The sequence below is a fragment of the Piliocolobus tephrosceles genome, chromosome 1, assembly GCF_002776525.5.
Source record: "Piliocolobus tephrosceles isolate RC106 chromosome 1, ASM277652v3, whole genome shotgun sequence".
NCBI classification, from domain to species: domain Eukaryota; kingdom Metazoa; phylum Chordata; class Mammalia; order Primates; family Cercopithecidae; genus Piliocolobus; species Piliocolobus tephrosceles.
This window is the reverse complement of record NC_045434.1, coordinates 204,043,020-204,055,872: the sequence shown is the minus strand read 5'-3', so window position 1 is coordinate 204,055,872 and position 12,853 is coordinate 204,043,020. Positions and strand designations below refer to the sequence as shown.

Genomic DNA, 12,853 nt, shown 5'->3' with positions numbered 1-12,853 from the left:
AAGGAAGGAAGGAAGGAAGGAAGGAAGGAAGGAAGGAAGGAAGGAAGGAAGGGGCAAAGAGTTAACCTAGAAAGTTGGATGGTAAGAGAATCCCCCTGGAGGCTTTCTCAGAGAAAACGGCTTCAATAGATGGATCTGTCCTAGGAGGGTGGATGCCCATGGGCTTCCCTGGACCACCATCTGGGAACTATCATTTCTGCTGTGTCGCCAACACCAGCCATTTGAGTCCTAAATGTGGAAGTCCCAAACCATACTGCCTGTGAGACAGAAAGTGATCTGGTGGGTGTGTGTTTGTACATGTGCATTCAGGCATGCAAGGCCAGGATGCACACCTGAGTGTGGGAGTGACAGCAGGAGCTGGAAAGACTCCAGGGAAGCCCTGGGACCGCTCAGGGGTGTGGGTGAAGTGCACCTAGGCAGGTGTTAGTGTAAGGCACAAATGCTTGCAAGCATCTGCATAGGAATGCACAGTCTAACTACCCTGTGAGTGCCCGGGGTGTGAGTCAGGCTTCTGCAAGTGGGTGCTGGTTATGGAGTACGTGTCAATGCCTAAATGCCTGTGTGTGGAAGAGGGATGAATGGATATCTGTAAGGAAGCAGAGGGCTTCCTGACTTTCTCCCAGGAGCTCAGGCCACCGCTCGATCCTCTGCTCCAACAACTTATACTTGCTCTTTTGCCTTTGAATTTCTGAGGTTTAGTGAGTTCGATTAGCCGCGTGCTCAGAATCAAGTTCGGGAAGAAAGAGGAGGAGGATGAAGCGGACAAGAAGGAGGACGACGGCGAAAAGAAGGCCAAACACAGCATTGACGGCATCCTGGGCGACAAAGGTAGGGAACTTCCCGGGACTGCGAGGCCCCAGCCCAGGTTTTCCCACGATCGGGTGTGCGGGCCAGTGGTTCGCTCCCGCCGCCGGAGCAGGCGACCAGAACTCCAGCGGGGAAACTCTCAGGCTGCGGGGCAGCCGGGAGCCGCTCAGGCTTTGCCGACAGCGCCCCCTCGGTGCGCACCCCGGATGCAGGCTAGATGCGAAGCCCGCGCCTTCTTTGCGTTATGGAGGCCGGGCGCGTATGGCCTGTGAGTCCCGGGAGAGCCCGGCTGCGGGGCCGTGCGCCTGGTCTACCCGAGTACTGCCGGGAGTGCGTCCTCCCGCGCTGGCGTTTTGGCTGCTACTCTCGGCGTCGATCAATTATTTATAGGAAACTTGGGCAAGGGGGCGGGGGGCGGGAGTAGGGGAGCGAGGAAGGAGGAGCCGGCCCGCGGCTCCCTAAATGAATTTGTTAACCAGACCCGCACACGCTCTCTAAACGGTCCCTTGAAACCCCGCCTGACAGTTGACTGACCGCTGCAATCAATAAAAATTAGCTGGGGCCGCCGTCTGACTCAGCCCGGCGTTGCCAGGGCGGACTGTGGGACAGAGGGTGCCTTCCTCTGTGGCGTGCGCCGGCGGGGCTGGGAGTGGAGGCCAAGTTCCCAGATGCCCAGGGTCGGAGGGTCGCAGTGGGGGAGATATTCAGGCTCCACACACCCTTTCCCCATTCTTAGCACGGCTTCCGCGGGCAGGCTGGAGTCTGAGCCCCGCGCCATGCTTTTTCTCAGGATCAGCTAAGGAAGGCGTTTAATTTTCAAGCGCCCGCAAGCCCGGGAAAGGGGATTGTGCTTTTGTCTCTTGAAGGAAGGAAGTTTCGAGAGAAAGAAGGGAAAGTTCTTCCTCATTACCCTCTCCCCTTCCTAATTGCCCTCGTAGTTCCCCTAAGTCTCTTTAAGACTTGGTAAGTGCACGTTAAGGGGTGACAGGGAGATGGAACAGAAACAGAAATGGAAGACCCAGAGTCACAAAGACTGACAGTTAAAAGAAAAGGCCCCAAACACACACTCAGGGAGGCGGCAGGCTGAGGGAATCGGAAAGACGGTGGCCATGGGAAACCGCAGACTGATTGCTTTGGAGAAAGTGGCCAGTGCCCTGGAACCTGAGAGCTTGCAAAGAGCCTGTGTTGTTCCAGTTTCCCTCCAGAGGTTTCTCCTAACACCCCTCTCCTCACGACCCAAGCACTCCTAGCCCAGGTCTCTCTCCAGTTCTCAGAAGACCCTCCCAACCTTGAAGATGAACTTCACAGACAAAGCGGGCTTACTAAGACAACTCCCATCTACGCCCAGCCCCCACAGGCGTGGTTCGAGGAGGAAGGATGGGGGGCGGGCAGCCCTGTGCCAGAGCGGCCTAGGGTGAAGGGAAGGGGCTGGCTATTGACACACAGGGCCCCCAGTGATGCCGCAGTCCCGTCCGGGACAAAAGGGCGAGGGAAGAAAGGGAGTGAGCTGTGCCGGGCGCCCCGCTGTGCCCGGCCTGCCGAGGGGCCTCGGGTCTGCGGCGGGAGGCAGCCCTGCACTGTCAAGCGGTCCTTGGTTAGGCCAGTGAGCCCAGAGCCCTGGGACACCTGCCAGGGGACCCAATCCTTATTTCAGTTTCCACTGGAAGGAGACTAGATGGACTTTTTGTAGGCTGTGCAGGGGAGGCACAGAACTTGAATAATCTTTCCTGGACAAATAATCTTTCCTGCACAACAGACAACTCTTCTGAGAGTTATCCCAGGGAGAAGCAGAGGAGGTTTGGTTTTCCTTGGAGAGACTTTAAATGTGTTTGCACGCAGGGATTATGCTTAGTTCAATCTGCGAGGAAGCACAAATAGGTAAATTTCCTCTGAGAAAGAAGGGAAGGGAAGGAAAGGAAGAGGATGGAAAGATCCTGCGGTTTGGAGGATTCCTCTAATTTCAGGAAATGCGGGGGCTTTCCGTGCTGGCCTGGGCTCACCACACCAGCTAACAAACCACTTCGCTGGACAGAGGTTTTCCCTGCAGCAGGAAGCACCACGTCTCCAAGGGTTTAAAGAGGAACCTGTGCCAGACGCGGGAGGCTGAGGACACAGGTGCTGAGTCTAGAGCAGCTGAAGAAATGAAATGATCTGATGCAGTGAGCCTGGTGTCCAGAAAGTCCCGCAGTTTTTGCGTGACGGTGGGTGTGCTGGGTGCAGTGATTGTGCACTGAATGGCTGTGTAAGCGCAAGCATCTCTTGGTGTGACTGTTTACCCATGGGCCTTTGGATCTGAATGCTGTAGGTCATATATCTGTGCAAGTGGAATTCAGCATAGGTGTGCAGGGAGCGTGTAGATGGGTGTGAATGGGCAATGTGATGGTGCAGATGAGAGACAGCCATCTATCCATCTGTGAACAAATTGTGTCCGTTTCCTATTTGAGTTCCTGGATCAGTCAGCAGGCACCCCTGTGAACCCCTCATCTCTCTCCCAGGCCCCAGACATCAGTTTCGTGGCCAAGTTAAAGCTGAAAAGATCTTCCAATCTCCATCCGAGTCATTCAGGTAGGGAGAGGCTGAGATGCCCCATGGCCAGAGCAGGGGATGTTGTGCACACACACAACTTTGTTTTGGCTTCTTACTCTTGAAAAATGCTTTCTCTGGGGGAGTTGCCCCTCTCATGGCAGGGAGCCGCCAAAGAAGGGGTTTAAGAGCTCTCCTCTTTAAGCACTAAAGAGAGATCCCTCCCTGAGTCCGTTTTTTCCTATCGTCCGCTTGGCATTTAATAATGTTAAGACTTATTAGAGCTGGTAATGAAAACTGGGACTGCTGAATAGGAAACTGTGTTGGAGAGGGGTGTAATAGCTTCCAGGCATGGTAAGAAACTATTTATCCGCAATCAGTTCTCACTCTCAGAGTTTGAAGCACAAACGTTAAGTTGAAGGGTTTTAAAGCAGATTAAATTGAGCTTTTATTTCTGTGCACTTTCATCTCTGAACAGCTCACTCCTGCTCCCCTTGGGCTGATATTCATGAGGCTGTTCGTTTTTTTTTTTTTTTTTTTTTTTTTTTGCTCTTATCCTTGTTAAGACTGAGTTATTAGGATTGTTGGTTGTGAGTATTCTCAGACCTCTGCCGATAGGTGCTTGCCCCAGCCAAACTCGGCTCACCTGGAGAGGGGAGTGGAGCGTTCCTTGCTCCCATGCGCTTAGGCTCCCTCCTCTTCACCCCTCTCTCTGAGGATCAGGGGATAGACAGACCAGGGACCCAACAGGGAGGGGATTTGAGGAGAGAAGAGAAAGGAAAAGATTTTTCACAGAATCTGAGCTCAGAGAGATTCTTTTGGGGAATTTGATAGGGGTTTGCAATGGGTCAAACCATTCCTCAGTGGGAGCTGAGGTAGTGAGTGTGAAGAAATAAGCAATAATATAAACAACAATAACAGCAGTGACAAACAGCAAGAACACCAAAGCCGCGTGCATCTGACAGTGCACCAGTTGAAGCCAAAACTGACTGGATCCATCGGACCAGGGGCTCCACTTTGTTCTCCAGGATGGAAAGGCCAATGAGGTTACAATTAATATGAAATATAGGAAAAAGTTACAATGTGAGAAAAAAAGAAGCAGTAGTAGTGGAGGCAGCATTTTTCTGGGGGTGGGGGGGCGGGGGGGGGAACCCTGGGAGTGTCCAAGTCCAGCTGGAGAATTTGTAGACTTCCTGGGTGTGAAAGACCATCTGAGATGGGGGGAGGGTTGGCAAGGAGGGCGTGTGAGGCAGATTTGTTTCTCTTTGCATTTTTCCTTTATTTATTTTTAAGGCAGCAAACTTACAGGTGTGGAGTGGGAAATGACGGGGAAGGATCGGAAAGGAGGGGAGAGCCCGGAGTGTGGGTTTTAGACACTTGTAAAAGGAGGTGGGAAACAATTTAATTTGGCAGCAGCGATAGCTGCTAATGCGGTTTTCGGTCGTTTGCTACACTGGAGGAAGCTGTTTTGATTGTGTGTACAAGGACCTGCCAAATTTAATTAGGCTCCGGGGGAGCCAGTGAATAGGGGAAGGGGGGCACGGCTCCCCTCAGCCCACACCATTTTTTCGGCTTCACACCTGGAAGAGACATTGTTTACGGGATCTTCGAGAACCAAGAAGGGGCGGGGGCGGAGAGGGACAGGAGCTTTGGAAGAGGGGGCGAGGGAGGGGACGAGGATAGTCCATTTATCACGAAACAATCTGCATTGATTTAAACCAACAAGTTCCCTCCTCTGTAAATGTGTGTTTAGAGAAAGGTAATTGACACTCCACCAAATCAAAGGATTACCCCGGGTTGGCAATCTAATCAAACAGAGTCCAGGCGGGATTTGAAGCTGTTCAGAGTGGGATCAGCTTCGCATAATGGGGGCTCGGAGGAAGACGGGAGGGTGTCAGGCAATTCCCGGCTTTAGGCAGCGCTCGGCGGTGGATATCCAGTGCGACCAGAGGGAGAGAGGGAGGGGGCGCGGGAGGGGCGCGCCGGGCCGGGAGCTGGGGGGGATGGGGCGAGCTGAGAGGGGAGTGCGGAGCTGGGAACGTCCCGGCGGAGGGGGCTCCCGGCGAGGGGCCGAGCCCACACTGGGCTGACAAGGCTCCCCTTTTCTTCCCTCCATCCCCCCAACCGAAGAAGAGCGGGGGGAGGCGGGAGCAGAGACTAACGAGGAACAACAATGAGGAGATAACTATTACAAAGGCAAACACTGGCGCTCGCGCGCTCGCAGCCCCAGAACCCGCGGTAAATAAACAAAGTCTGCGAACTGTTTGCTAGATAAACTCGTGCCTAAATCGAGTGTGACGGGCAAGGAGAGAAGAGACAGAAGGAGATAAGGTTGGAGGGGGAATGAACGAGCATAATCTAATAGAAGACATTTAGAAAACAAACTTTAAACAAGGGAGAACAGGCGAGCGGAGGGCAATTATCCGCCCCAGAGAGCGGGGGAAGCGGTTGGAGGTCTGGGAAGGGGTGGAAGGGAGGGGACTGAGAGCTGCGGAAGAGCTGAGTGTTGGGGGTGCCTTTGGGACTCCGTGGGGAGCCAAGAGGAGCTCCCCAGGGCGCGCAAGAAAGGAGGCTCGGTTCCCGGATTGAGTGAGGTTCCCGCGCTCAGCCGGTCTTGGAACGCAGGCACGTCTAAACCGGGTGGGGTCCCCCGCTGCGAGGGCGTGCGGGTTTTGTGTTCCCCTCGGGGCACGCACCGCCACACATCGGCTGTTTCAAGGCGTTTGTACCTAAAAGGCTAGTGTGCACGAGGCAGCGGTTAAAGGAATTAGATATTTACCAGTTTGAAATAAGCCTGGCTAAGAAGAAGAGAGAAGAGAGAGACATTGAAAAGATGAGGCTGGGGGAAGACTTCAAACGAATTCATCATTTGGAATGGTGGAGGGGAGATTTACCAGACAGTATTGGGAAGTTATTTAGATATTAATAACACATTTTCCTGAGGCGCGACCACGGCAGCCATCTGCGCTGCTCTCGGAGCTATTTGGCTGGGTAAAATATGGGCGTCTCAAATGTTGGGAAGAGATAACGCAATCAGGCTAACCCTGGTCCTAAGACTGCATCGCAGCGTTAAACCCGGATTAACCCCCCCCCCCCCCACTCCCGCGGCCCCCTCCCCTTTCACAGCTTTCCAAATTTTCAGTGGAATTTACATGGAGGGATTTAAAAGCACATATAACAGTAGCCTTAAAGCAATAAGGTGATTATTTGGGCTTTTTTTTTTTTAAGAACGTCTTTCTGAAAATGATAGTTGTCACACATTACATTATATATAAATAATATTATATAAAAACATATTTTTATACAGGAAAAGAGGGCTGAGCAAATGAGATTTCCTGCCAGGTTACCTCTTCGGAGTTTCTATTTGCCATCATTCTATCATCATCAACAAAGTTGATGAGGCTTCATTCTGTACTGTTGGGCAAGAGCGCCTAAGGACATAAACATGCAATGTACAAGGTCCTGGCCCTGGCCCTGGAAGCTCAGAGTCTAAGACCAGACAGAACTCACAGCCCTGAAAAGACAGTGCCTGGTTGAGGGAAGGGTTTCTGCACAGAGGAGAGACCCCCAAACAAAGCTTCTCCAGAGGCTGTGGGGCCTTGAAGGCTATGACTAAGGAGGGGGGGCACATTCCAGAAATTCCAGAAAAAATATCTGTTCTCTCCCTTCCATTGCAGACTAAAGGGGTAATTACGAAACTCAGGATAAGGGTAAGAGGAGCTTGGAAGACTGGGATGCCCCCCTCAGTTTTTGCTGTCCGGGGCCTTCCCTCTTCTTTTCCCCTTCCCCCAACTCTGGCTGAAAGAGGAAAAGGTGGAAATGGGGTCAGCGCTTTCTGACCTGCTCCGGAGCGATTGGCCCCGGCTGGGGTCGGACAGGGGGAGGGAGGGAGGGAACTCGCCTTCCCAAATCGAATCAAGGCAGAACGGTGACCTAAGGGGGAAACTTCGCCATTAGTAGATAGATCTCTCCAAAACTTCAAACGAAGTGGGGTGGGGGAGAGGTGAGGCAGGGAAGGAGTCCCGAAGAGCGCAGGGGGAACTACTAGCATGTGAAGGGGAGGGGCCTGGAGGAGGAAGAGATGGGGTCGGGGGCAAAGGGGAGGCGGGGGCCAAAGGAAGGGGTGTGGGTAAGGGCATGCGAAGAGAGGGGGTCGGCTGCACTTGGAACTTCAACCCCTGGGAGAGGAAAAGCCTCTGCGGGTCCCTGCAGCCTCGGGAGGGGTGAGGGGAAGTTGCGTGTGCCCCAAGTCCAGCTCCGAAGAGGCCCCGAGGGCATTACAGGGCGCCTTGGGCACGCGTGCCAGGCCCTGGTTTGGCAGCCGAGCTGAGCGAGGGTGGATTGTGAGGAGCACTGGGGCCGCCGCGGGGCTCCGCGTGTCGGCTGCCAGGGAATTGGCCGATTTCCCTAGTCTGAGGGTCAGCGAATGGACCTTTCCATGGCTTGGGCGCCCTGGTCCTGGAGGTGCGCTGGGCCTGAGCTCCGGTGGAGACCACGGGAGGGGTGGGGAGAGGCAGCGGAGACAGAGAGCCACAGAGGAGGAGAGAGCTAGAAAATTCAGAGTGAGAAAGGCTGAGCGCAGCAGAAGAGAATCTTGCGTACAGTTTGAGGACGCTGAAAAATGCGGAGGGGCCGAGGGACGCGCGGAGCAGCAGGAAGAAAGACAAAGAGATGCAGAGTCTCCGAGAGGCTGGCCCTGGGACGGGCGGATCAGGAGAGCCAGCGGAACCTAGAGACAGACAGAGCCGGCGGGAGAGCATTGGCGGAGAGGGCGAGCGCGCAAAGCCGGGCAGCGGCGAGGGGAAGGCGGGAGGCGGGCGAGCCTCGGCCGCCCTTTTGATCCTTCGCGGCTTCCCCTTATCAGAAGCGCTTTCGGTGACATCGGTACAAAGGCAGTTCATCATATTACAGCACGTCCCGGCGGCTCGCTGAGATCCTGCCGCTTAATTAGAGGCGAGCGAGCTGGGCTGGCGGGGCGGGAGGCAGGCCGACCCGGAGGTGGGGGCCCAGGTTCCGTGCTCCAACCCGGGGCGCTGGGCAGGGGCCAGCCCGCGTGCCTGGCGGTGTTGGGACATGGAGTGAGGGGGAGGCCAGGAACTGCATTCAGAGCGTCGCTAAATTAACAGGACGGCCCGGGCTTCACTGCCGGGAGAGTGAAGCTCGCCGCCTTTAGCTGCCGCCCCTTCTAAGTTGTCGGCTTTGGAAAGGGATGGTGCTCTGGCCACTTTCCCCGCTTCCAGGCTGTGAACGCTGAGGACTGGAGGGCGAGTAAGGGGGAGGGAACCCAGGGCGAGCTGAAGGCTCAGTGCAACTCTGGGTCCAGGTCGCACCCACCAGCCCCCAGCGGCTGTGTTCCATCCCCTCCTCCGACCGCTTTGCTCTCCATCCGAACCCAGGTGTGCGAGGCTGGAGCAATCTGAGAGGGGCAAAGTGCATCGTGGTCGAGGTTCTAGGGTCCATCCCGCCCGCAACTCACTAGCGATATCACCCTAGACAACCCATTCAACCACTTTGGGCCTCAGTTTCCTTCCATGAAAAAAGAGAATTAGCTAAGACAAATGTTATCCTTTTAGGGGATCCTGGATCCCTTTAAGAATAGGCTAAAACCGAAAAATAATTTTAAAACTTTGCCATTTACATACTTACGTACTTTCATACAGGCATAATTTTTCATCTGGTATAAAAGGGTCTTTGGGGCTTCTAGAGGCCACACCCCATTCAGAACCTCACATCTGCGTGCTTCCTGATGACTCCAGTATTCTCCAGGGAGCTTCTGATTCCGGGATCAGGAAGCTTAAAATGAGGAGATGGGGAGAAGGGGCACTGAGATCCTGCCCTTGGTCTGGTCCTTGCTACTTCCTCCCCTCTCCAAAACAGAGAGGAGAGCTTCTCCCCCACCCCACTTGGTTACTGGGAGGGTCCTTTGGGAAGCATTTATATGCTGATATAAGCACGTGTGCTATGCTCCCCTTTTACCTATACCACCCAAAAGAGAAATTTTCCTCTGGAGTGTATGTGTGTGAATGTCTTCATTCATTCTGCAAAAATTTTGTTGAGCACCTACTAGGTGCCAGGCGTTGTGTTAAGTGACCTCAAGAAGGTCCCTGCCCTCATGGAGTTCTAAGCCAGGCTATGCAGACAGAAAACAAGCCCACAAATAAACAGATGTGTATCGTGGATGTATTTGTTGTGTGTTTACCTGGATATCTTTGTGGGCTTCCCTCTTTGCAAGGCTGTCTTGTGTCTGGGTGTTTGTGCATGGTTTGTGTGTGTGTGTGCACGCGTGCACAACAGCAGAGTGTGTTTGTAGGGCTGGGGCAGAATTTGGCAGGCAGCCCCCAAGCTGACCTCTGGAGTGGCCTGCGTCGGGGGACTGGGCCTTGCTTCCCCACGGTTTTGAGGGAGAGGCGGAGGGAGGAGCGGCTGGACTAAGGAGCCTCTTGCCTTCACTGCACTCTTTGTCTGACACCAGGAAAAGACCGAAGATCAAAGAGGCCCCCCAGCCGGACAGAAAAAGGGGTGGGGCGGCAGACGCGATAAGTAGCTCGGAAAACTCCACCCTTAACTTTTCTGGGTCCTTTCCATGGAACCCAGACCCTCCAGAACCTCACCCAAGTGGGCGAGTGGGCGGCTGGCGATGGGTTTTCTACAGTCCTAAGCCTCAGCGAGGGCGACAGGTGGAGAGGGACAGCTAGGGATCCAGGCTCCAATTCAGACCTAGGTCTTTAGGTGACTGGAGAAGGGGGAAAGAGAGCAACATTCAGAAGTTTTGTGAGGTGTGTGTGTGTGTGTGTGTGTGTGTGTGTGTGTGTGTGTTTGTGCTGTGTGTTCTGTACACATTTGCAGGGAGATTGTGGGTCCGGATCAAGCCTCCTGGTTTCCTGAAAACTTGTCTTAAAGTCTGCTCTGGCTTTACCTGGGCTGCAGACTTGGGAGTTGGAAGGAGTCAGGAGGAGTCCTAAGGAAGCTTCTGGAACCTCTTGTTCTCAGTGGAAACCTACAGAAGCGCCTCCCTCTCCCGCACTTTCTCGTAACCACAGACCTAACTCAGGAAGCTGGTCTCTAAGCCACCTGGCAAGGTGCTTTCCAGCCTTCTCGCGTTCCCTCACCCTGCAGCTCTCCTTCCCGCCTGGACTTCTGGAGTTTGAATTCACCCTTCCGAGGGTCTAAAAATACTGTAGAAAAAGAAAGTCCAATTTGGGGGCACATACCCCATCTTCCATTCTCCTGCCTCCCGCTGCCTGCAAATGCCAAAATTCAAAGTGCCCACCCCTCCTGCCTTTTCGATGGGGGGAGATTCTGAAAGACTGAAGAATCCCAACATCTCTGGGATTTGTTAGAGGTCCTCGGAATGAACCCTAAGAAAAGAGGCCTTGGAACTTCTTTTAATAAATGGGGCTGAACCTCCTTCTCTCTTCAAATTGGGTTCTGGTTGGGACTTTTTCTCTGGTGGCTTGGTGGCCCATACAGGGGACACGAAGAGGTTCGCCCAGAGCTGCCTGTTACAGGCGATAACTGCTGTAAATGGCCCCCTTTGCGTCGACCCTCCTTCCCAAAGACCCGGTCTTTTCCGTTTCGGCGGTGCCTGAGCCTCAGTTCCCCTCTCTGATTAGTGAGGCTAAGAGCCGCTCCTGGTCTCCCCAGGCAGCAGGAAATTAGGGCCGGGAAAGCGGTTTGGAAACTGGTCAGCGGGTGCAGGCGGGGAAAGGGTGGGAGGCGCCAGGAGTTTGTCCTCCTCCCCCGGCCGCCCCCTCCCCGCCGCCCTCTCGGCGCAGTCCCCGCTCGCGCCTCAATGGCCACTTTAGAAATACAAACAACTTTAGAAATAAAGTAACCAAACCCCCGAAAGGGGCTTTGAAGGGGCGAATGCCTGGTGGCGCTTTACTATGGTGTGGGCCGAGGCCCCGGCCTAATCCTGCTTTCATTTCCACCGACGGCCGCGGGGGAAGCGCTCCCGGCCTCCCGGCCCCTCAGGAGGCTGATTAGGCCACAAAGAGCCCCCATTATCCCGAGAAGAAAACCGGGGGGCGGCGCGGCGCGGGGGGAGCGGCCCGCCCGCGCCCGGGCTATTGACTTAGTGGATGAAGTCAAGAGCGGGCACGCTGGAAGCCCGGGGATGGGGGGCGGAGGAGGGCTGGGGCCTTGGGCGGGGGATCCCGGAGGTAGGGTGGGGGGAGGGCTGGAGGGGGAGGGGCGGCCCGCGCGGGTAGGGGCGGGTGACGGAACAAAACAGGACGCACAAAACCCACAACAAAACCGAGCTCCGGGCGAGGGGAGCCGGGCTCTGGTGCGGGGCCTCGTCTGCTGAGCTTGGCTGGGTCGGCTGCGCGCGCCGGCCAGCGGAGGGGAGGGGGGCAGAGGACCTGGGCCCCGCCGCCCCTGCCGCCTGGGCTGGGTTGCTTACTTGGGATGGGGTGGTGGAGCAAAGGAGAAAGTTGCAGCCGTTGGACGGTCTGTCGCTAAGGGCTACATGGCTTGGGCACATGGCTCTGCGGCTCAGGCTCTCTCTTCCTCCTCTGTGACCCCAGGGAGCTGGGTACAGAGGTCTCCAAAAGTCACCCCCACTGTGGCGGCCTGCAAATCTGTGATCACAGCTATGGAGGATGCTGTAGAGGAGATGCCTGAATTGGGGTAGCAGGGAGGGGGGAAGGAGGCAGGGGATTGAAGGAGAAAGACGAGTACCCTGGATTCTGAAAGATCTGGGTAACTGAGTGAAGCATTCTGAGAGCCTTGATGTCCTCTTCTGCAAAATGGGTCCATGGACACAACCTCAAAGTAGGCTAGGAAGTGTAAGTGCTATAGTTACATAAAGTACAGGGTAAACTGAGAGGCTGGAGAAATATCACTCCCTCATCCTCTTCTGCCTCCTTGTTTCCTCCAGGGCTTCTTTCAGTCACTCACCTATGACTTGAGAAATAATAGGGGCCTTGGAAGAAATGGGCTGTGAATCCATAAGTGATCACCAAATGTGGGCACAGGTGGGGTGGGGGCAGATGCTCAGCCAAGTGCAAATAAATAGTATCCCTCCTGGTCTACAGTTCTAGACAGGAGACATAGGCCTGCTCTGTGGGCAGCTCCTCATTCAGCAGAAGGTCAAGAGAAGAAGGTAGAAACACACAGAGCCAGTTCCTGGAGCCCAATAGACACTGTTCTGTGTGTGGAGGGACTTCCCTCCCCTGATGGCTTCTGTCCCCACAGGCAGAGGCTAGGCAGCCTTGACTGACAGGGTAGGGAGGTGGGGGTGAGTGCTCTGGTTTGAGGGGATGGAGAAAACATTCTGCAGGTATAAAGGAGGCAAGTGAGGGTATGTGACACAGGCTTCTACCTGACTGGCCCCCAGTCACCTCCCCTCCCCAACCAGAGCTGTTTTCCCCACCCCCAGCCATCTCCCAGAAACAGGTCCTTACTCCAATGATTTGGAAGTTCTTTGAAGGCAACGTCACTCTTCATCCATTCACTCTACTACTTTATTTTTTTTTTTGTCTTTTTCTTTTCTTTTCTTTTTTTTTTTTTTTTTTTTTTT

The 12,853-nt window shown here is 54.6% G+C and overlaps 1 protein-coding gene across 4 annotated transcripts in view; it reads left to right on the top strand.

The window, feature by feature from the left end:
- Positions 1-12,853, top strand: part of PAX7 (paired box 7) — a 118,387-nt gene that overhangs the window by 4,748 nt on the left and 100,786 nt on the right. For 2 of the 4 annotated variants that reach the window (XM_023219332.2, XM_023219329.2), the window contains exon 4: positions 694-828. In XM_023219332.2, the coding sequence (XP_023075100.1) occupies positions 694-828 (135 nt within the window). The remainder of the gene's footprint in view (positions 1-693; positions 829-12,853) is intronic. The other 2 variants (XM_023219333.1, XM_023219330.2) reach the window with 1 other exon arrangement.